General features: G+C 48.7%; 1 protein-coding gene and 1 long non-coding RNA gene across 2 annotated transcripts; both read right to left on the reverse strand.

Annotated features, from left to right (window-relative positions):
• Window positions 1-68: 68 nt before the first annotated feature.
• LOC113967903 lies at window positions 69-8,330 on the reverse strand. Its single transcript, XM_027683925.1, has 11 exons — window positions 8,195-8,330; window positions 7,258-7,365; window positions 6,678-6,804; window positions 6,433-6,526; window positions 5,094-5,244; window positions 4,138-4,300; window positions 3,311-3,436; window positions 2,278-2,340; window positions 1,252-1,374; window positions 749-904; window positions 69-126 (listed from the first exon to the last, which is right to left on the reverse strand). The coding sequence occupies exons 1-11, from the start codon at window positions 8,313-8,315 to the stop codon at window positions 69-71; spliced, it is 1,290 nt and encodes a 429-aa protein (XP_027539726.1). The 5' UTR covers window positions 8,316-8,330.
• Window positions 8,331-11,950: 3,620 nt separating this feature from the next.
• Window positions 11,951-19,989, reverse strand: LOC113967805. The gene is made up of 5 exons (XR_003534290.1): window positions 19,855-19,989; window positions 19,159-19,291; window positions 14,502-16,268; window positions 13,767-13,948; window positions 11,951-12,777 (listed from the first exon to the last, which is right to left on the reverse strand). It is a non-coding gene; the product is annotated as an uncharacterized LOC113967805 (long non-coding RNA).
• Window positions 19,990-23,825: the final 3,836 nt, after the last annotated feature.

Raw genomic sequence — 23,825 nt, forward strand, 5'->3', positions numbered from 1 at the left:
AAAAAAGGGGGGGAAGGGGGAAAAAAGGGGGGGAAGGGGGAAAAAAGGGGGGGAAGGGGAAAAGCCATTTACCCTTTGGTGTCATTGCATTTCACAGCTCTCAGGTAACGAACAACTTCTCTATAGCTGAGGAGAGAAAAAAAGAGGGTGAGTAGGAAAAGGAAGGAAGTGCAAAGCTACAGACAGGTCAATCAAATATTTACTGTAATTAAGGAAGCAAAACAATGGATCTTCCCACACAAGAGGGTGGAAATACAACTGGAAGCAAGAGACAGTTGGAAATAAATTCCAAGAAGTTATTCACTGATTATTTCTACTCTGGCAAAAATCAACCAAGAGGTTGCCTTTCAATTTAATTCTTTAATGGACTGTATTCTTTTGAACACTGCATTCATTTGAGCACAGACCTCTGAAGATCCAGAACACATTTTTTCTGGCTGTTTTCTACCAGTCAGCCTTTGATGAGCAGAAATTGCTTTAAAAATCAACATCTGAAACCCAACAGGGTTTATGGAAACACAGAAATCATCCCCTTCAACATTGTTTTTCTGGTTCTGAGCATTCAGAGGGCTTTGAAAAACTTCAGAAAGCTCCTGGCCTTGTTGATAAGGAATAAGGGGCATGAAGAGGTTCAAAGGGGTCTTTGTTTTCTGTCTCCCCATCCTGCAGAGGTTTGGAAAACACTCCACTGCAGTCAAAACGTTAAGAGCCGAGTTTCCAAAACAAAAAAAAAACAACACAATCTTACTTCTTTTTGTCTACCAGTTTCTCCACTCGAGCCTCGATGACAGGGAGTGTTTCCCAGAGGAATATTTTCCTGCCTTTCTGGGTCCTCTGCCCGGTGATGTTCTGGCCTTTCAGGACCGTGGTCAGCAACACGTGATCCCAGGGCACCACGTTCAGGCTGGGAGGGCAGAAACAAAGGCATTTGAACTGTGTTTTGAGATTAAATCCCAATTTTTTTGATCTTAAATCCCTTTAAGTATCACGCAGATTTCCTAATAAACCATTTTGGGGGGGTTACAGCTCAATTCTGGGGAAAAGAAAATTAAAAACTGTATGGAGAACAACTTAGAGCATCAAACAACTTCTCCTGTAAGGATGGGACAAATAAAAAGCAGTTAATACCAAAATATTCCTCTAAAATGCTCCCACTTTTACTATCAAGGAAAGAACCAACCCCCAGAGCTGTTTTCAAATCAGGCAGCTGTATAAAATATATCCTGTGGACAAAAAAGGCAAAGAACTTACCTGTTTGAGAAGCCAAAGCAGTGACAGGGAAGGGAGATGGACTGAAAAAAATTAATGAACTTTTCATACAGAGTTTTTGGAAAGTCACACAACACCAGCATCCTCTGAAGTTGGGTTGTGATCCTATGATTTGAAAAGAAAAAGGTAATATCTTAAAATTACATAATTTGCTATTAAGATTTTTTTAATCATATGGGAAACTGCAGAAGTTTGGGGTTTTTTTTAGTTAAATATCAGACAGTTTGCATCTATATTTAAATTTCTGCTTTAAGATTTGTAGTGAATAACGATATTAATCTTTTGCTGTTATTTTTAATACCAGTGAAACCAAGGTTTTGTGGTTTTAAGCTTTAAAACAAAGATTTCCAGGGAAAATGTACAAGAAACACTGCTGGACTTGATAATCTACCCGAGCTCCTGCACCCTCCCTGCTCCTGGAACCATTTCTGGATTAACTGATAACTGGAGATAACAAAGAAGAGTTTACTCCTTTAAGCTTTTGGGAGGGAGATAAAAAAATCCTTTTCCTGTTTTTTAAAAGTAAGAAATTAAAAACTTCAAGAATAGTAATTTCAAATGAAAACTGGTCAAGGATTTGGGTTATACCTGTCATTAGTTTCAGATAAAATGAGAATATGGAATTGGGTTTGAGTGCTCCTGAAAGAAGTTAATTCTTAACTCATTAACCTTCTGTGGCAAGTGAATTTGGGGTGAAAGGGGAAAGTTAAAGCTAAAATGAGAACTGAATTAAGCCAAGGGAGCTGGATGTCCTCATTCCCCAGCCTCTAGGGGAGCTTTACTATGTTACATCCCTGGCTACTCCATCCCAGTGGAATATTCCAAGGCTGCTGTTTTGACCTCTAAGAGACACTATTTGCTCTTTGGTTTAACGGCCACCACCTGACACCTCCTGCTCTGCCCTTCCAGAACACCCCACGTGCCTCTGAGCAGAGGAATTGTCATTGGAAATCTGCATTTTTAAAAGCAAACAGAGAATTTTGTAGCCAGGAAGAAAACAAATCTCACCTTTGGAACAGACATGGGACAGCAATCTTTAGTGAAGCAGTGTGGCCAAGGTTCTGCCAGCTTCTAAGAGGGGAGGGGAAAAAAGCAGTAGTTAATGTTTGCCTGGTTTTCCTGCCTTTTCCCCTTCCCTGTACCCCACTCTCTTCCTTAAAAAGCATTGGAAATTGTCATGTTAACAAAAACCACTGCAAAGAGGTAAAACAAATGCTCAAAGTGCAAACCATGTTGCAGAATTTACAGTGCTTTCCAGCAGTGCCTGATCCCAGGAAGTGTATAAAGAAAGACCTTCCCAAAGGATGCATCCAGCCTGCTCCTGGCAAACCTGGACAGCTCCTCAGAGGGAACTGCAGAGGAGCTGCTGTTTCTGGCCTGTCAAACCAATCCAGACCCCTTTTACTTCTCCTTTATGAAAACCCACGAATTTAAGCCCCAAAATATTGAGGTTTTGCAAAGCAAAGCTCTGCAATGCTCGTGCTCAGTGACAAAGACAATAAAACTGCTCGGGCAGCAAAGACTGAAGGGTTTAAACTCTGGTTTAATATCTTTATTGTGCAGCCCCCCAGCTGACAACTCAGCCTGGGAAGCATCTAAAACTTATCACCCAAGGAACATCCCATCCTCCCAGGTCAGATGTTTCTTCACTCAATGCAGCTTCTCAGGAAAGATTCCATGTCCTTGTACTTTCTCCAGGGGAATTAACCCCACCTGCCTCCCTCTGTTGTCTGTCACCCTCCTTCCTCCCAGTTGCCTTCTCAAATTCCTTCCCCTTGCTGGAGATCATCTCCTTTCCTCATGACTTAATCCCATTTAACTTCTTCCCTTCACACCCAAGCTTTAACCTCTTTTCCCCAAATCCCTGCTGTAACCAATCCCATTTCTCCCTCGGGTGGGCTCCTCTTCCTCTTGTGCTGCAGCCTGGGCTGGGATTCTGACACTTCCTTACCCTCAATAAACGGAACCCTGGAATTCCCTCCCCAATTCCCCTCCCTTGGAGAAGCAAAGGTCCCACCTGGATGTGGCCCTGGGTACTTACAGGGCAGGGTCTTTGTGCGCTGCAATCTCTTTAGCTGCTCCCAGGAGCATCACAGCAGCAGCTTTAGGACTTTCTTGCTCTGCCTGATTTAAAAATCTTGTTACCAGGGCAAAAACGTCAGAATACCTGAGAAAGTTAAGGGGTCTATAAGAGAAAGGGTCTGCAACCATGAACTGCACAAACAAATGGTAATTGTGACCATTCTACAGTTTGAGAACAAGCTGCCTTGCCTTGAAAGGATTTATAACATGATGAAAAGGTGCTTGCACAACCATTAATTTCAGTACTTTTTTAAAGGCTTGTTACATCCATTAAAAGGTGAAACCCACCCTAAAAAACAAATTAGTAAAAATCACAGAATCCTGGAATGGTTTGGGTTGAAAGGGATCTTAAACACCATCCAGTCCCACCCCCTGCCAAGGGCAGGGACACCTTCCACTAGCCCAGGTTGCTCCAACCTGGCCTTGGGCACTTCCAGGGATCCAGGGGCAGCCACAGCTTCCCTGGAAAACCTGTGCCAGGGCCTCCCCACCCTCTCAGCCAAGAATTCCTTCCCAATATCCCATCTAACCCTATCCTAAAATACAGGCCTTATTTTCATGCTTTCCCAGGTTACAATAACGAGGTATTATCAGGTATCTTGTACGGCACAACAGATGTATTTAAAGATGTATTTAAGAGGGTGTTTAAACTCCATTCAAGTGTAATTTAGCAGCTTACTGGCCCTCTCAACTCCATTTCTGCTACATCAGGTGCCACAATTCTGATTGTCACTTGACTAAAGGAAATCAAACCTGCACACTTGCCCAGTCTCTGCTGTCACTTACTTGTACACAACCTCCATGTTCCGTGACCTGCAGGCATTGCACTGCCCAGGAGGCAATTTTGGCAAGCAAAAGCATTCATGTTTTGTGGGAGGCATCCTTTCTCCACTCAGATACTTATTATATTCCACATAAAGTTCCTGCATAAATTTGATTAGAAGACTTCCTAAGAGACAAGACAAAAAGAAAAAAAAAAAAGTTGCACTGAGAGTTTTGCATCTCTTTTTTTCAAATCAAAAGGAAGACAACCATAAGTTCACTGTGTAAAGATTATTTAGCCACTTGCTTGCATCCAGTTTTATTTGGTGGAAGTTTGCTGCTTCTTCAAACTGAAAGAGGGGAAATTTAGGTTGGATATTGGGAAGAAGAATGGTGAGGCCCTGGCTCAGGGTGCCCAGAGAAGCTCCACCTTCCAGCCTGAAGTTAATTATTGTCTTTATTCCACTTGATTTTGAGGTGGCCAGAGGCAAGAGCACAGCAGTCTGTGCTGTGAGGGATGGGAAAGGTATTATTTTTGTGCTGAACAGGATCAGAAGGATCTGTTTGTGTTTCCAGGTGTGTTTTGAGACATTTCTGGTACTTCCCTGTGAGGGTGGGGAGGCCCTGGAAGAGGTTGCCCGGAGAAGCTGTGGCTGCCCCATCCCTGGAAGTGTCCTAGGCCAGGTTGGACAGGGCTTGGAGCAATCTGGGCTAGTGGAAGGTGTCCCTGCCCATGGCAGGGGGTGGGAATGAGATGGGCTTTAAGGTCCCTTCCAACCCAAACCGTTCTGTGACTCTTCCAGAGGGAGGCAAACAGGAAGCTGGACCGCGGACCTGCGTCTGGTGCAAGCACCACCCAGATAAAGAGCAGCAACAGCAATTTGCCATCTTAAAAAGCCCCTGAGCCCTGCCAGGCAGAGCTGTGGCCCAGCCAAGCTGCTGCCCAGGCTGCCAGGGTGCTGTGGGAGCAGAGCACCCACCCCCGTGGCGCAGCTCGGCGTCGATGTCCGTGAGCTCCAGGTTGAACATGACCAGGACCCCGGCCAGGGCAAAGTCCCGCTGCTCCTTCCAGAACCTGCTCTTGTTGTGGGCGTTGCAGTGGCACAGGGAGGGGGTTGTCCAGTTCTGGCACTGTTGTAGAAAACAGGAAAAACAGGGAAAGGGTTTTTTTAGTGTAATTTTTCCCCCCTTCCAGTTGAGCAACTCAAAAAAACCCCAGTTTCTCTGAATGAAGGGCTACAAATCATTTCACCCTTTACACACCTGAGCAAAGGCACAGGGAAGTTCTCAATGTGACAATAACTCAGTATCATGGCAAACAAGAACAAAAACCCCCCCCACATTATTTACTGTCACTCCTGAACACTTTACAGAGGCCCTCAGGGCTGGCACCCTCCCCACTGGAAGTTGGGAACAGAGTCTTGTCTTTGCACGTTCACCCCAAGTTTGTCCACAGCTCAGTTTTTGAATTCTAACAAACTCTAAGAAACCCCCAAACCGATGGCAAAATGGCACAAAAAAAAGAGTTAACAAATGTTTCAGCTGGTATACCTTGTCCTGTTTGCTCTACCTGTTTTGCCAGAAGAACATTTTAGGAACACTGGTTAAAATCATGTTCTGTTCTGCTCACTGGACCAAAGGTCTTATTATAGAAAGAATAGGAGTAGTACACACAAGGTAATAAATTAGGTAAACTAGACATTTGAATGAGATATAGAAGGCCCAGAGCCAGGATTTTGCAAGCTTGAAGGATTCAGGTCACCTAACAAAGAACCCCCAACTCTCCCACTCCAAGTTAGGACAGTCTAAAAGTCTGACATCTCTCTACTTCACTGAGAAACAGTTTGATTCAGTAATTTGATTTTATGAAATGCACTGTTTGCCCAAAGCAAACAGGAGGTAAACTTGCTTCTACCTATTAAATGTTTACTCCAACAACTGCCTGGACTGTTAGAAAGAAACCCCTGACAAAACCACACTTTGAGCAGCTATGAAGCAGACAGGGATCAACCCTAAGGAGAGGAACCGTTAAAACAATCAGATTTCATGTATCACTTATTGGTTTTGTGCCCTTCAACTCTTCCCTGTGAGGGTGGGGAGGCCCTGGCACAGGTTACCCAGAGAAGCTGTGGCTGCCCCAGCCCTGGAAGCGTCCAAGGCCAGGTTGGACAGGGCTTGGAGCAACCTGGGCTAGTGGAAGGTGTCCCTGCCCATGGCAGGGGGTGGCACTGGATGGGCTTTAAGGTCTTTTTCAACCCAAACCATACCAGGATTCTTTTTATTGATGATTAATTTATTTACTCCCAGTTGTCCTCTCACCTCAGAAGCCAGTTTGTCACAGATGTAGCAGTAGCACTGGTCACAAATCTCAGCATTTTCACCCAGGGGTGAGCAAGTGTCACACTCTGTTCTCCTACAAGAGAAGGTTGTTCAGGAAACAAGTTACATCCTTATCCAGCTCCACTTCTGCTTCCAGCTCTTACAAAGCTCATGAAGTTTCATGACCAAAAGGACTAAATGTGGACAATGAAGCCCCAAATTCCCCTCCCCAGCCCTGAACATACTCGAAGGGGTGTATGGTGCAGTCGTATCTTGCATGAGGCATCACATTGGCTTGTTTACAGAAGGTGACCATTAATTCACATTCCTCATCCACAACCACAGGTTTCTCCTCTCCCAGGGGAGATTTCTCTGTAGGAAAGAGCACAGGAGGTGTAAATCAGTGTAAATCAGGTAACTACAAACTTCCTTACAAATTATTAACATTTTCTTTTTAAACGCTTCCAGGCCCAAATTTTCTTGTGGTTTCATTTGGTGCCATGAAGAATGGTACAAAAAACTTCCATGAACTATCAGAACAGAGAGTGTGGAATCAAAAAGGAGCCAACTGACATTGAAAAGGCCCAGTTTTAGCTCAGTTGCTAATATTTTGAAACTACACAGCACCATCTTTTACGTTAAGAAGTGCCATCAAAGAAATCCCTAAAAATTACTAAATCGTGGCATTTCTTCCTGGTTTAATTAACTTTTGAAGCACTTTGATTTTCTAGCAGCAGAAAGACAGATTTCAGGCACATCAGACAATAATTTAATTCAGTTTATTCCAAAAGTCTTTTAGGGAACTTCATCAAAAGCAGCTCTTACCCTGGGGGTCTACAAACAGGACAGAATTCCCAAGGGTGTCCTCGGCTTCATCATCACTGATCAGGATTATGCTCTGGACTTCCTCCTCTCCTGATGGCCCCATGGCTCCTGAAATCCAAAGGGAAGGAACTACCTGGCAACAGACAAAACATAGAGACAGTTCCCACTGTCAAGGTCCTTTCCTCAACAAGGCAAGAAAAAGACCCCTCAAGAACCCAAATTCTTCATCTCTGTTGGGTAAGTTACACCAGGGACTGAAGTGTTTGATCCTCACAAGCTCAAAAAACACTGGAATTCCATCCAGTGGTGAGAGAACCCTAAAAACAAGGAGATGGGGGTAAAAGAAAGAAAATAGACCCCAAATGTGAGCGGTGCTGTTCTTCTGGTCGGTTTAGAGTGACCAGCTTTGGAAGAACTGTAACAACAAGGGGGAATGGCTTCCCACTGCCAGGGGGCAGGGTCAGAGGGGATATTGGGAAGGAATTCTTGGCTGAGAGGGAGGGGAGGCCCTGGCACAGGTTGCCCAGAGAAGCTGTGGCTGCCCCATCCCTGCAAGTGTCCAAGGCCAGGTTGGACGGGGCTTGGAGCGACCTGGGCTAGTGGAAGGTGTCCCTGCCTGTGGCAGGGGGTGGCACTGGATGGGCTTTAAGGTCCCTTCCCGCCCAAACCATTCCAGGATTCCATCCTGACCATGATCCCCCAGCCTCCCCTCAGCCCTCGCACAAGCCCCCCCAGCCCCCTCCCCGCCCTCACGGCCCCAACTCCATCCAAACCCCCCCGACTCCCCCTCCCTCCCCACCCCGAGCCCTTCACAGACCCCCCACAAACCCCCCCCGCCGCGACCAACCGCCCCAAAGCCGCTCCCGCTGCCCTCGCAGCCCCTTCCCGCCGTGCCCGGCCCCGCAGTTCCCGTTTTCCTCCCCCGTTTCCCCCTCACCGTCCGCCCCGGCCCCGAGCCCGCCACTCTTTGAAGGAGCGAGCACTTCCGGGGCGGGGGCGACGCCGTGCGTCACTTCCGCCCTCACCAAAGATGGCGGGGGCCGCGGGGCCGCCGCCATCTTTGCTGAGGGCAATTCTCTTTTGGGGGGGTTTAAATAAACCTCTTTAAATAAACCCGTTTAAATAAGCTGTTTAAATAAATCCCTCGCCCTACGCGTCTGTGCAGCGCCCTGCGGGGCTTCTTGGTGCGTGAGGCGCTACCGGAGGGCACGAGGGAGGTGGTGAAGCATCTCGCGCGCCCTGTTGGGGGGCGTCATGGTGGCCGCGGCCCCTCAGGTGACACTCGCCCACACACACACCTGTGTGGGCCCAGGCGCCTCCCCAGAGCACGGGGAGTTGCTTCTCTTCCAGTCCTGCTGTATCTGCTCACCCCAAGCCACAGCTGGTGGCGGAGGACACGCTGTCACTGCGTATTGTCACTCCTAATCGCCACCTCCTGTCGCGACAGGCGACCCCTCCTGTCGCGACAGGCGACCTCTCCTGCGAGCCCAGCTCGACACCAGCGAGGAAAAGCCACATCCAGCAGCCGAGGCTTCTCCAGCAACACTAGATGGTACCAGAGCTCCACACAGGACTCCAAAAAAACTAGGAATTCTGAACCCGGGAAAGCTGGAGATGTGAAGCCGCATCTCTTGGTGTGCTGCTGGCCCAGGGAACGGCGCCAGGGGAGTTGGGAATAAAATAAGGACATTTTTTTCTGGTGTTCGGGGCGACAAGTGCAATGTGTTTGTAGTTAAAAATGATCAGCAGAGCGACGGCGTTGCAGCGCCGGGAGGGAAAGTTTGAACAGAGACTCTCAGGGAGTTTTTCAGTAATAATAATTAGTTAAGGAAAATCTAGGAAGGATTTTAGCTTGATCAGAAACTGCACACGGCAGATTGGAACTGGATGAGCTTCAAGGTCTCTTCCAACGCAAACCATTCCACGATTCTATTCCATGATTAAATCTTAAAAAGAAGGTATCCTGGTATCTTTAATCCTTGATATCTTTAGTATTAGGAACTATTCAAACAGCACTCAGAATATGATCACCTTTATCTGGAAGCGCCTGCACACATTGCCTGAAATATTCATGCATGAAAAAAAACACCCTCTTCCTGCAAATGAATATTTATTCCATGAATAATCTTTAATGTCTTCGTGGCTTTCAACACATTTGGGCAAAATGTTTCAAGTTTCTGTGCTTACAATGACAAAATCTGAACCTGACACCTAAATAGGTGGCCTGATTTCAGCTGTGTGGGGCATTTTGGGGAGACATAATTTCCTCCCTGTAGCTCCCTCCGTAGCATGGCAGCATTTTAGAAACCTTGGGGAACTCAACACAGCAATTTAGGGGGTGAAATGAAGTCTGGAGATAACAGGGGGAAATAATAAAGGCAGAGCTGGCGCTGGGCCAGAATAATTTTCTCTAAAGCTCCGCTCTCCTGCAGAATTCCTGGTTTCCTGCCCGTGGCAGGGGGTTGGAGCTGGATGAGCTTTAAGGTCCCTCCCAACCCAAACCAGTCTGTGATTCCATGACTCTGTGAAGTCCTGTGAGATGATCTTTTGGCTAAATATGGTCAGGACTTGAGTGCTGAGCCTCATCCAAGACGCAGCGACACTGGTGGTTCCTCTTCCCAGATGAAGAGTTGGCGTCGGCGTCTTATTTTTAGTGGTGTGGGTGTAAAATCTGTTGGTTGAATTCCACGTCGCCTGAGCTCGGTCTGCTCTGCCATGGTGGGGTTGGTGCCCAGACACAGCCAAGCTCAAGGTCCCAGACTGACATCATGGAATCATAGAATCATGGAATGGTTTCAGTTGGGAGGGATCTTAAAGCTCATCCCATTCCATCGCCTGCCATGGGCAGGGACACCTTCCTCTAGCCCAGGTTGCTCCAAGCCCCGTCCAACCTGGCCTTGGACACTTCCAGGGATGGGGCAGCCACAGCTTCTCTGGGCAACCTGTGCCAGGGCCTCCCCACCCTCACAGGGAAGCACCAGAAACATCTCAAAACACACCTGGAAAGGCAAAAAGATCCTTCTGCTCCTGTTACAGCAGGAGAACAACACCTTTCCCATCCCCTCAGCACAAACTGCCTCTGGCCACCTCAAAATCAAGTAGAATATAGACAATAATTAGCTGCAGGCTGGGAGGTGGAACATAAAGGAGGGAATACACAATTCCAGGTGTCATTAAAGCTTCAGGCCGTTCTCCACAGGGCCCTGCCCTGCTCTTGGTTTATTTTACAGGTAATTCCCACATCTGTGCTTCCAGGAGCACTCAGGACCAGGCTGGGGCATTAACTGGAGGCACAGAAGACTTCTGCTCCCTGGGAATGATCAGATGAGGGGCAGAGGAGTGGATTTCTCCCCACCTGCTCCTGAGCTCGAAGGGAATTTCTCTCCGACCGCAACAGCGAACAGACCATTAAAATGTCTGTTCCAAAACGCTTTCCATGTCCCATTTATATTTACTGCTGCTTCATCCTGCTGGAAGGCAAAGGCCTGTTTGTACCTGCTGAAAGGTTTGGGATGGATCAGTTGACTGGAAAAGGCTCTGAGGATTGAAACCTGCAGTCCCACACGGACATGTGCTAATCCATCAGCCGAGCCCAGCCGAGGTGCCAGAGCTGACTCATTTCGTGGCTCCTGGGCACTTTTGGCCCCAAAAACCATGTTCAGAGCTGCAAATGTAAAAGAGATTCTTATAACTGAGCTTTTGGAAAAGGGTTGTGGTGTTTCCTCACTTCCCTCAGCGTCTCTGCAGATTCATTGCCTCCGTTCGTGGACAGACTTTCTGTGGGGAGCTGAGGGCAGGTTTCCCCCTTTTTCCACCTTTGAAGAGCCCCTCGGTGCATTGCAATGGGCTTTGTGGAACCAGCTGTGCTCAGGTTTCAGAAGGAAACAGGACTTAGGTGATTATAATGTGCCTGTGAGGGAATGACGGGCCCTGTTTGTACCTGGTGTTGCTGAGATGGGAGGAAACCAGCCTTGCTGTCCAAAAAAAGCCGGATTGAGGAGGAGGGGTTGAGACAAAAACTTGCCTCCCTGTGCAGGAGGAAAATGGTAGCAGAGCAGGGAAAATGGATTAAGCTCAGGGCCTGCATTAGTGGTTTATTCCATCTAAACTAGCAGCAAGGTTTTCCTTGAACCCTGGTTTTGTGAAGCAAAGAGATTTCTGTGGTAATATCCCATGGATGAGGGAATGTTCCCCTCACAGCCCCATCCCCATGGAATTAGTGAATTCTGGTGCCAAGTTCAATCAAATGGACAACAGGTAGAAATCCTAAAGTTAACACACCCCTATAAAGGTTGTGATAAAAGATTTGTGTGTGTGAGAGACAGAAACCACAACCAGAAAGCTTCAAATTCAGGAAGAAAAGGGACAAAAATTCCCAAACCATGGAAAAGTCTTGGTAGCATTCATACCTATGAGATACTAGAAAGTCCACACAGGAGAAAACACCCAAAAACAAAGACTCTGGGTGGCTGGACCAGGCAAGAATTGCTCTGGGTGAGGTATTAATCATTAATTTTTTTCCCCCCCACTTTTCCGATGTGTAAAAAGGGGTGAAATCCTGCCACAGCCACAGTTTAGTTTGGTTTAAAAGTCCATCAGCCCTGAGGCACAAATCCATTGGGAACCAGGCTCCATCATTCCAGCACTAACAGGACTGAGGTGGTTTTCCAGTGCTTGAAAGAAAATGGTTCCTTTACTCTTTTCCTTTGTAATTTCTTCCCTTCCCCAAGACCACATAAAGTAGAATCAGGGATGCCGTGAGAAAGATGGTTCTCAGGGTAGTTCAGGCCCTCTAAAAAGCTCTTTTTTTTTGGTTTTTCAGGGGGACAAGAGCAAGGCCAGGGCAGGAGCACCCCGAGGAGCCACCAGTGCTGATTCTCTGTGGGCTGTGGGGAGCAGTGGAGATGCTCCTACCCCGGCACAGCAGCGGCCAAGGGATTTAAGAACCAGACGAGTATGAACCACATTGGAATTCCTTCAAAAATCTGCTGTCACTCCCCTCCCCACAGAAAGCTGAATAAATCCCCTCCGTATTTCAGGCTCTGAGCATGGCCCTGAAGTATTATCAGTGCTCTTTGACACTCTACCTGCCCCTCATCCCACCTGGCTTCCCACAGAGCGCATTTCCGCTGCTTTCAGGGGAAAAAAAAAAATCAGATTCCTTCAAAGCCTGACACTCCTCAAGCATGAGGGTGTTCAAGTCTCCTCCATTGTATATTTGGTATTTTAACAGGGTTTTCTTTCAGCCCTTTAATGAGTTTTTATTCCCTTTGTGTATCAGACGCTTCGCTCCGACGGACAGTTTTACTCACCCCGCGTGGAGTAACATGAACAGGCAGGACAACCTTTTATTCCTGTGGCAAGGTTTGCTCTGCCAACATTTTTCTCCTCCTGCAGTTGGGGGGGATGTGTTTTGACCCTTTCCTCACCCACCTTCCAGCCTTGGACCAAGGATGTTCCCACCGGAGCCGAGGCAGGAACAACCCGGCCGTGCTGCCCGTGCTCTCAGATCTCACAGCCCTGCATTGAGGAAAGGGGAAGGAAAACAATCAGAAGAAAAGCAAATGTGGGGTTTGGCTCGTCTGAACAGCCAAGTTTTGTTACTTCAGCCTCAGCCCAGGCTTGGAGGACATTCTGTTACAGTTTGCAGGGGGTGGGTCAGGCTGCGATTGTCCTCACACCTCTGGGGAGCTGCATTTATAGAATCATGGAATCACATGGGTTGGAAGGGACCTTAAAGCTCATCCAGTCCCATCCCCTGCCATGGGCAGGGACACCTTCCACTAGTCCAGGTTGCTCCAAGCCCTGTCCAACCTGGCCTTGGACACTCGTAGGGATGGGGCAGCCACAGCTTCTCTGGGCAACCTGTGCCAGGGCCTCCCCACCCTCCCAGGGAAGAATTCCTTCCCAATATCCCATCCAAACCTCCTCTCTGTCAGTTTGAGCCATTCCCCCTTATCCTGTCACTATATGTGTTACTTCTAACACATCCCAAGCCGAGCATGGAGAGAGAGCAAATCTCATCCTGGATGCAGGAGGTGCCCAACCTCGTGGTGATGCTGCCAGGCTGGTGGGAAAAATCCGTGCCTGAACTGCTGGGGGACAAGGTCATTCCCACCAATCCTGGCCTGAGCAGGAGGTGCCCAGATCCCATTTTTTAGCCACAGAGATGGCAGCAGTCACTGACTCCCCAGAGGAGGGTTGTTGCAGGACACCTGGTTGGGGGCTGCACAAATGAATAGGTGCCAGTCCTGCCCCCCCAAATCCTGCTGGAGAAAAGGACACAATGGGTGATGTTGGATGGGTGACATGGGAAGGAGAGGGAAAAAGGCAGAGGCACCCAAGGAATTGAGAACCCACGTGGGCAGACAGTACCTGCTCCAAGTGATCTCAGGCTATTGGAGTTCTCCAGCACAGGGATTCATGGAAAAAATTTAAAAAGGTGAATTCTGGGGTAAAAAAGACCGATGTGCAAACCTCTGAACCCTTTTTTTTTGGATGTTTTTTACCCGCTTTTGGGAACAGGGAACTCTGTAGGCTCCTCCTGTCTGCAGGCAGAGCACTTTCAGGCCTGTCTTGTCCTTAATTACTCAGATCCAACGGAGTCTTATGATTGGAAATCATCTGCCATTAAAGGTCACACATTCCACGGGGTCTTGGTTTTTTGATGTTGCACGAGGCTGGGGCTCATCTGCTGAGAATTAGGAGGTTATTATTCTGCGGAAGCTAATCCAAATTGCCTCTTATCCATAGGCAGAAAATTAAAGGAATATTTAAGCCCATTCCACAGATTACAAACTTGGTGGCACAGCTCTGCAACCAGTAGTATCAGGATCGTGCATTTGATAGTTGCCAATAATTCAAGTCAACTGTTTAACATCTGGCATTACTATATAATGTCTGGCTTAAGCTGTAACCTTTTTCCACCCCCTCTGCTTTTAGAAAAAGCCTTTTCTGCTTTGAGAGAATTTTGATTACTAAAGCCCTTCCCGGGACAGATTTATCCTGTGATTTAACATTTTGTGATGGAGTCTCCTTTGGAATCAGTTGAATAATTGGCAGTGACTTTGGTATTAAACTGATTCATGATGTACATCCAGGCCCTTCAATAATTTAACATTATTGTCTTTATAATCGAAGCCCGTTTTTTGACCATTAAAAAGTATTGGAAACAGCCAGGTGATCTGCTTTGATTAAAAATAAAGTGCAGAGGATTGGGAATGATTAGGGATGGTCAACCTTACCTTGGGGTCAGGCTGGGAGGCACTTTGTGGCTCTGTGCAGCTCCAAGATGGGCTGAGGTGTCCAAAGTTTGAACCTGGTCTGGTGGAAGGTGTCCCTGCCCATGGAACGGGATGATCTTTAAAGTCCTTTCCAACCCAACCCATTCCATGATTCTCTGATTAAATAGGTTCACTCTCTGCCTTTTGGAAAGCTCCTAACTGTGATCCCTAAATTTGGGCAAGAAACCTGGAGAGGAGGGGAGAGGAGAGGAGATCAACCACTCTCATCACCATGAAGGATCTTTGGGGGAAAAATAAATGTAAATGGGCCAAGTCTTGTCTCTTTGAAATCCCCCAGTGAGCTGATCCTGGTGGGAGCCATCCCAGGAGTGCTGCTGCCACCCAGGAGAGGAAGGCTGGGCCCTGCAGAGCCTCGGCACATGGAATTAAAAGCTGTCCTTTCACACTCCACTCTTCCCGGCCCTTGGCAGGGCTCTGATCTAACAGGTTTTGCATAGCTGCTAGACATCTTCCTAATAGTATCCCCTGGGAATTCTAAATTTCACTCACAGCCTCTAAATTTTCATTAAGAGCAGTCACACACGGAGAATGATGGATTAGATTTTATTGTTGGAAAATCTCCAGATAAAATTAAAGTGCTTCTTTCTTTTCTGAAACCTTTACCTTTCCCCTGTGGTGCCCTATAAATAAGGTATCAAATAATGTTTATCCTTTTGAATTCTGCAATCTTACATGTTTCATGCTTACTCCTGACCACTTTCCTGCCTCTGAAGAGATGTCACTCTTCAGTTAAATCCTGGGAACAGACACTCTACCTCGTGGATTTTATTCCAAAGCAGCCTGACTGTGTCCCAGCAGCTTTTAGGAGCCTTCACTTAAGCCCAGGTATGTATTTATAAACACAGTGTTGTCTCCTTCCCTTTCCTGGAAGTCTTGCTTTTATTTCCTTCCTCCCTCCACTGAATTCCCCGTGTCCTTTCTTTTATCCCTACTTCTCCATCCTCTCTGTGTACATCTAATCTGTCCAGCTTGCAGACAGATGAGACACCACTTTGGGATCCTGGGGCCCGGGCTGAGGCACTTTCCAACCCCTGATAAGTGGTATCCGCTCCCACTGCCCCTGGCCAGCAGATTTTTATAGCAGATGTTGTTTCTTCCTCAGTGAAAAAAAAAAAAACCCAACCTATTATTTTAAGACTTTTGGGTCTTAAACTGTTTTAGATGCTTTTAGTCTTCACTTGAAAAAGCAAGAGCCCTGCAGGCAGTTGGTAGGAAGTGCTGGAGAGCGGGTAATGCTGGCATGATTCATACTGGTGTCAGCTCGTTTAAATGAAATTCCACGGGGATTTATCCAGCAAAGGCTCTGAACAACTTTTAGACAGCATCTCCCACCCCCACAGCTCTCACTTCACAGCATCTTAAATTAATACAGAGCACAAAGGCCAGAGCTGTACCAAGACAAAAGGTTGGCCGAGACGGGAGCTTTGTGGCTCCCCAGTGGAGGGAAGGGTCCCTGATTCCTGCAAGCAGGACAAGGAATCCAAAGAGAGAGGAAAGCAGTTTTTCTGCTGATTTAACACATCATTGTTGACGGGCATCCCCATGGCTTGAACTGGAGTTGGGGTCCCAGCCCTGGGGGTTTTGTGACTTACCAGAGCTGACCCCAAATGATGTCCCTTGTCCTGGGCAGGGCACAGCCAGCAGGGCTTCCCCCATGCCAGGAGGCTCCAGCTGCCCCACTGGGTTGCTCCTGGAGCTCATGCAAACCTGCAGGGTCACAGAATTCCAGAATAATAGGATAGTGCATTCCCAGGCTGGCCAGAGCCTCAGAGCAGGGTCAAATCTCCCTTTCCAGCCCCCCAGGACCTCTCCTGCTGCTGTTTCCCCAGAGCACAGGCTGTTCTGCTGGGCCGATGGCTCATTCCCACCACTTCAGTACATTTTCCTCCTGATTTACCCTACTTGGATAGGGGGATAATCCTACTCCCTGATACTACCACAGAGCCAAGCCAGATCCCTGTCTCAAAGTTCCTCCAACCCACAGAGACCATCCAGAGCTCAGCTTCCCTGATATCTCTCCTCTCTGCATAAAGAAGGTGGAAGGATTTCCAAGAAGAACAACCTGCCCTTCTTCTTCTTCTTCTAATGCCTCTCCCCAGGAGCATGCAAGGGAATTACCAGCACAGGCAATTTTGGTTGTCAAACTCATTAAAATCTTAACAATTTGACTAATTTGCACCAGCTGGGCACCAGACCCTTGGTTTCCCCCCCACCCCCCAGTTTTGATTATCCACCACTGACCTAAGAGCTGGTTACCAGAGCAAGGACCCCAGGCTGAGCCCTCCAGCCCCCGTGGCCGTTGTCTCTGTGTTTTCCTTTGTAAAAAAGAATTCTCAGAACCCTTTTTTTGCACCAGTGGAAAAATCCTCCACAAACAGAGCAGGACCCAGGTCTCATCCTCTGCTGCATTTTAATGCCATCCCAAAGGAAGCAGAGCAAAGAAGGAAAACTCCCTGAACTTCTTGGTGGTTTTCTGGCTTTGTCTGTGCCACGTTTCGCCGCAGCTTCCCGGGGATGAGGCCTCCAAGAGGCAGAGGTGAGCCCAGAAGGAGGGAAAGCTGGAGAGAGAGAGGAACCCTGGAAATTTGGGAGCAGCGAGCAGGGAGAGGTGCCAGAGGTGAGTGAAATGTGCCCCAAAACTAGCACGAGCACAGCCTTTGCCCTCCCTGCACAGGAGTCCCGACGGCCGCGCCGGGACGGGCGCCAGGGCTGTTGTTGGGCAAGGCTTGTGCAAGCTCCAAGCAGAGTCTCAGAGAAAGGGAAACAAGGGGGAGAGATGGAGGTTTCTTTTCAACAGGGATGTTGGAAACATGTGGGAGTCACGAGGGAGGAGTTGGAGCACCTACTCCGAGGGTGAACACCTCCAGACTGGGCAGACTGGGAATCGCAGGATCACAGAGTATGCAGAGTTGGATCACTGAGTCCAACTCTTTGCCTTGCACAGGACCATCCCAAGGTCACACCATGGGCCCCACAGTACTGTCCAAATGCTTCTTGAACTCTGGCAGGCTTGGTGCTTTGACACAGACCAAACTCAACTGTTCCCCAGTAGCTCCTGAGCTGTTGTGACAAACCCAGGGAACAGCTAAACCAGGATCCCCACCAGACCTGTCCCCACGTCCCACTGCACACACTGAGTGCAGGATCACAAGGCCACAGTCCTAAACTGCAAATACAGTTCAGTGGAGCAGAGGAGGCTTCCTAAAAGGCCAATCCCCACATCCCTGCTGTGGGAGAGCAAGGGGCACAGGAAAGCACAGGACCTTTGGCTCCCTTTTCATTGGGGAGGGAAGTGTTGATGTTTTAAATGCTGTGAAGGGGGGATAGTTGGCAGTGCCTTGGATTTGTGAAGTCACTGAAAAGCAAAAAAAACCCCTTTTTTGATGCCAGTGGTAACAACTCAGTATTGAGTTAGAAGTGACTCAGGCAAGGACACGGAGCTGGGCACAGTTCCCACAGCCAGCACGCTCCAGAGGGGGTTTCGCAAGGATCAGCTGGACACCATCCTATCCTTGTGCTGCTGGTGAAGTCATTGTGGCTTTGCACCCCCTCCCTGTCCCTGTCCCAGGAGGATGGGGCAGAACAGCTGGAGATCTGCTCATCAGGCAAAAAATCAGCATCTTCCCGCCTGCTGCCTCTCCTGCCTTGGAGGATCTGCTACATCTCAGGCCTTGGAGGACAGGTTTGCTCTGCCTGGGCTGAGCTCTTCACCTCCTGCCTCGTGCCAAGTGCACACAGAGCTGAGCAGAGGAGCTGAGTCAGAGCAGTTTCTCCCTGGAGGATTTTGCTCATGGATGAACATGTGCAAGAAGGTCCTTCTGGTGTAGGAACACCAGATGTGTGCCAAGAAGGGGGGATGGCTTAGGATAAGAAGGAAGCACTTTCTTTTTACCACCTGGTTGTCCCTGGTGTTTTCCATCTATTAGGCACATCACCTCTGAAAAAGAGGTGCTTCTCCCAGGAAATCATTACTGGAGCCCTCATGGACACCTCTGCACCCCCACGGCCCTGCACGTCAAACTGCCCCATGCACAGCCTCAGTTACTCTGGAACCACCCCCTGCTTATGGAAGGAGACCCAAATCCAACAGTTTTGGGGGCTGTGTCCGCTGATCCTACACCTTGGCCCTCAGGATGGCAGCTGAGCAGGGTGGAGGTTCACTGACATCAATAAACTGTCTCCACTGTTGACCCCGTCGTTGCAGTCCTGGATCCAACAGCCCCAGGGACCCCGTGGGCCCCATCCATCATCAGCTTGGGCCCATCCACCCACCACCACGGCCAGGAGACACTGGGAAAACACCATCATCCACTGGGAGGTGCTGGGATCTGCAGGAGCCTGCTGGTCCCTTCTGGGAGCAGGATGGGCAGCAAAACTCCCGAGAATTTCAAACCTGTAGTTTTGACAAAACACCCTGATTTTCTCTTTCTCTGGCAAACTCTGATCTCAGGCACACTCAGATCAACCTCAAGACATTGCACTGAAAGAAACAGGCTCAGAGGGCACGTGTGGCCTTATCTCCTCCACACATTCAGTGGAATAAACCTGTTCCAAAGGTACTTTACATAAACACGCTGAAGGACAGACCCGGGCTCACCTCGAGGGAGTTTCTGTTATCAATGAGTCTACAGGAGGCTTTTAAGTGACTCATGTCTCAGGAAAAGGCTCTGAAAATGGAAACCCCAGGATGCTCTTCCACCAAACCATCCCTCCTCCTGTGCTCAGTTTTCCTGTTCATAAAAGCAAAGTGATTAATACAAAGCGATTTTACAAGGCTCGGGGAACGATCTGTTATTTACTGAGATGGGGAAGTTTAACTTGGAGAACACTGAGTGCAAAGCTGCAAAGCTTTAAGACCATCTTTTATCAAATTGAAATTAAATTGAAGCAATAAGGAAGTTTTCTTCAGGAAAACCCACCAAATTGAAGTTATTCCCAGGTTATTAGCTGGAGTAGATATCTTGTTTTAGCATGGAGACGTGGGTGAACAAAAACCAAAGCTCAACCACGGATCCCTATATCAGTAAGAACAAAGATATTTGCTGAGGAACCCAGTGTGGAATTTTAGAAAGAAACTTTGGAGGAAAACCATCCCAGAAATGTCCTTCTAATTTTTTTTTTCCTTCATCAAAAATAAGGTTCTGATTTTTTTACCAACAACAATAACGTTCAAAAGGAACCGGATTAACTCGAAAGCCCCTTCACTTTCACTCCATTTCTTTTGCCCCTCCACAGGGAAATCCTCAATGCACAGCTCCCCAAATGTTAATGAACAACAGCCCTTTCTTGGTACCTTTTAGGGCCTGATTCACCGGGATCATCCATAAATATTCCTTTAAAAACCTTCCTGAGGAGCTCCCGGGGGCTGCGCGAGCAGCCGATGGCCGGAAATGTTGGTTATTCCTCCCTCTCCTCCTTGGAAACACTGGTAGCCAGCCTGGAAAAGACCAGATGCGTTAAATGGTGGGAGATTTACAGCCCCCCCCTCACCTGGGAGCCATAAACCGACAATTTGTTCCCTTTCAAAGGCAGCCCCTGCCCGGTGTGGGACCTTTCAGCACAGTTTAGAAAGCTGGGCTTTAAAAGCCCGGGATCTTTGAGGAGAACATGGACACAAAGTTCATTTTTCAAGCACTGCAACACCTCAAAGATGAAGATCGGGGAAGGAAGGCACAATGGGGGGCTTGCAGAAGCCCCTCACTGCCCAAATCCTGCCCTGGGCTTGCTCCTGTCTCTCTCTGGCATGGAGATATCCCATGCAGGGAATATTTAATGTGACAGGGCTGGGAGGGGTTGGGGGCCCCCCAACACACAAAGTCTGCTCCCAGATGGGAACTTCAGGTGGCCACTGATGGACCTGTTCCCGACCTCCACTGGGCACTGGGAGGGTAAAACTCCACCCGTGGCCAAGAGCTGGTGTCACAACACTGCAGTGCCAGCCCAGCCTGTCAGAACCTGGCCTTGGCAGAGGGGTTTGTGTGAACACCTGAGGACCAAAATCACCGTCTGCCTCTTGTTCTTGACCTCCTCCCCCCATCAGTTCCATATCCCAAGGTCAGGTAGCTGGGATGCAACACCTCTTCCACATCACCAACCACGGGGCAAAGGGAGATTTTGGCATTTGGCTCAGGTGGTTTAGAATAATGGAATCATGGAATGGTTTGGGTTGGAAGGGACCTTAAAGTTCCAGCCCCTGCCATGAGCAGGGACACCTTCCACTAGCCCAGGTTGCTCCAAGCCCTGTCCAACCTGGCCTTGGACACTTCCAGGGATGGGGCAGCCACAGCTTCTCTGGGCAACCTGTGCCAGGGCCTCCCCACCCTCACAGGGGAGAATTTTTCCTGTATGTCCAACCTAAATTTTCCCTCTTTCAGTGCGAACCCATTCCCCCTTGTCCTGTCACCACAGTTCCTGCTGAAGGGTCCCTCTCTGGCTTCCATGTGGGCCCCTTCAGATCCTGGAAGGTGCTGTGAGGTCTCCACACAACCTTCTCTTCTCCAGGCTGAACAGCCCCATCTCTCTCAGCTTGTCCCCATACGGGAGTTTCTTCACCTCCACAGAGCCCACAAGTGCTTCATTTCAGCCTCAGATTCCAAGTGACCTCACACTGAAGGCCTGGATCACCCCACCCCCAGCACAGCCCCGTGACCTCCACAGTGTCTCCTTGGCTCCAGTGGCTGAGCTGGGTCCTGCTCTGGCATCCCAGCCCTGGAAACCAAGCAGGGAGTGCAGCAACATTCCCCACGTCACGGCTGAACGAGAGCAGAGCTCTGCATTTATTGCTTAAGTAGTTGGAAGTGATTGTAATGCAGCCAGATTTATTTCTTATATCCAGTGGTGGACTTATTAAACTTCCAGAGGAGCTCTTTAAGCTGTCAGTGGGGCTTTAATTGCTGACTAGAACTACCTGCTTCTAAAAGGCTGCCGTGGAACAGCCCTCCTTCCACCCACCCTCCTCTTCTGCTCAGCAGAAGATCCCCCAAAGCACAAAGGGTTAAAGCTTTGGGCTGCCCAGCCCAGCCCCGTATCCCCCCTCCTCCCCCAGTTTGGAAAAAGTAGAATGGAAAGGATTAGAGGGGAGAGATTTATGGGCCAGCCCATCACGGAGCCTCAGTCACACTTTGGTGATGGGGGAACAGCCCCCTCCAACAGAGGAGCTGGAAAGCACTGCCCACCACTAAACTATTGGCTACTGGGGGGGAGCCAAATCCCTCCTTGGATTATTCCGGGCTCTGTGAGCCCTTGGAAAGAGAGGCTGCCCCTTTTTATTGCTGCATTATTGATAAAGAGCTGGGAAAATCCTCACGGCTGCTCCGGAAATCTTCCCAGGGCAGGGGGAGGCTGCACAGAGGTTTGGGCTGGAGGGGCCAGGGGGCTTGACTTAAACCCCCCATCCCAGCCCTGGTGTCTCTGGAGCAGGGAGGGGAGATCCATGCCCTGAAGTCCCTCGGGATGCCCCAGGGAGCTGCAGCAGGAGCTGTGCAGGGAGAGGTGCCCAGTCACAGCTGGGATGGGTGGGATGGCTCCCCCCAACCCAGGGGTCTTTGCATCTCTCCCAAGGGCTGGAGAGCAACACAAGGTGCAGGGATGGATCCTGGAGGTGCAAAGCTGCCTTGCCAAAGTCCCAAAAGAAACCAATGCTGTAACTCTTCTAGTATTGCAACTCTTCTTTAACATCCTCAGATAGGGTAACCCCTCAGCTTCCTGTAACTCACCCAACAAGGAAGGACCAAATGACCTTTTAGGACTTTTTTTTTCCTCCCTTCCATAGTTTCTTTTTTAGCAGAGGAGGGAAGAATTAATGGAAAAACAGAAGTACCACATTTAAAGTGAGAAATGGCAACTGAAGTCTGCTGGCATTGCCCAGCCAGCAAGCAGCTGGTGTTGAACATGGGCTCAAACCAAGCTGTGATCCATTGAATCTGGATTTATGGAGGTGAGGGGAGGGAACAGCTCTCACTTTTGCACAGTTACTTTGCTCACAACACAACACAACACAACACAACACTGTTCCAGGCTGGACATCCAGGGTCTGTGTCCTGAGCAATGAAACACATTTGCTCTCCCACACATCCCTCCCGTTCTGGAACAGCCGTGGAACCCTGTTTGCTCCGAGGTGAGTAGCAGAAGGAGGGCATCACCCACCTCCTTCCTCCGTCCAGAGCTCAGCTTCCCAACATCAGCACCTGTTTGGAACGAGCATCCCAAAAAAAGCCTGGAGTGCTCAGCCCCGGAGGAGTTGGCTGTGCTTTAGAAAAAGCAACACTAAACAAACCCTCCTGACTACCAACAAAATCCAACCCAAGACAACAACAACAACAAAAAAAAGGGTCCTTCCTAATTTCAGCTTCTGGTCATAAAATTTTACTTTCATGTAACAGCATGAAATCTGCACAACCCGAGCAGGACTTTATAATAAAAGGCAGAATTGGTGTAATATCTGAGCCAAGGTGTTTTTATAAGCCAGAAGAAGAGAGACAGAAACACAGAAGGAAAATAATTTTCTTGAATTCCTTCCAGAAAGGAATTTTATTTCAATTTCCTTTAACCAGGCTGAAATTCTCCTTCCCTATTTTAAGGGTTTTCCCCCTTAATAGCCATCCCTGTGCATTAATGCACTAATCCAAACCACTCATTTCTTTTTGCATCTGAGCCCCAGTGCATTTCAAATGTTTGAATTTTGAGAAACAGAGCAATTTTCGGGGTGAATTTGGTTCCACTTTACCCCCAAAACCCCTGGAAGGGCCCTACCCTTGGAAGGTGCACTCCTGCCCCCAGGGTAACGCTCCTCTTCCAACACCCACCAGGACAGAGGGAAAACACTTCCCCGTGTCCCGATCTGTGAGGTTTGAGAAGAGAATAATCTCTGCTAAAGGGCCAGAAACAGCTCTGAGCTCGGTGAAAAATGACTTCCAAATGCCCCCTGCCCTGGGGATTTCATAAGGGAAGATGGATCTTTCCATCCTTTTCCTTTCTTCTTCATTTTTCAACTCCTGACCTCGGCTGTGAACAGAAACCTCCCGGGCGAGAGCCCTCGGCAGAGGAAACGCTTCCTCCAGGCCATTTGTCTTCGCTGGTCTGAGCAGCTGAAGAGACTCACGTGGCCAAGAGATGCTGCTCCCACCCCTGCCCATCCTGCCCCCTCCTCTGGGGTGCCAGAGGGTGGGATTTGTAGCTCCATTGGCAGGGATGGTTCTGGCCATCCCTCACCCGGCCCTTTGCCACTGGGAAAACCGGAGTCAGAGCAGCTTTGACGCCGCTTGT

This window comes from Neopelma chrysocephalum, unplaced genomic scaffold (assembly GCF_003984885.1).
Source record: "Neopelma chrysocephalum unplaced genomic scaffold, ASM398488v2 Primary Assembly neopelma1_65, whole genome shotgun sequence".
NCBI lineage: Eukaryota > Metazoa > Chordata > Aves > Passeriformes > Pipridae > Neopelma > Neopelma chrysocephalum.

Bases quoted from the DNA above. Each gene is read 5' to 3' on its own strand.
- LOC113967903 (XM_027683925.1), bottom strand. From the start codon at position 8,315: ATGGCGGCGGCCCCGCGGCCCCCGCCATCTTTGGTGAGGGCGGAAGTG. The intron at 1,375-2,277 runs GTGAGATTTGTT...TTCAAATCATAG, and splicing joins GTCCCATGTCTGTTCCAAAG to GATCACAACCCAACTTCAGA. The intron at 905-1,251 runs GTAAGTTCTTTG...CTGCCCTCCCAG, and splicing joins TGCTTTGGCTTCTCAAACAG to CCTGAACGTGGTGCCCTGGG.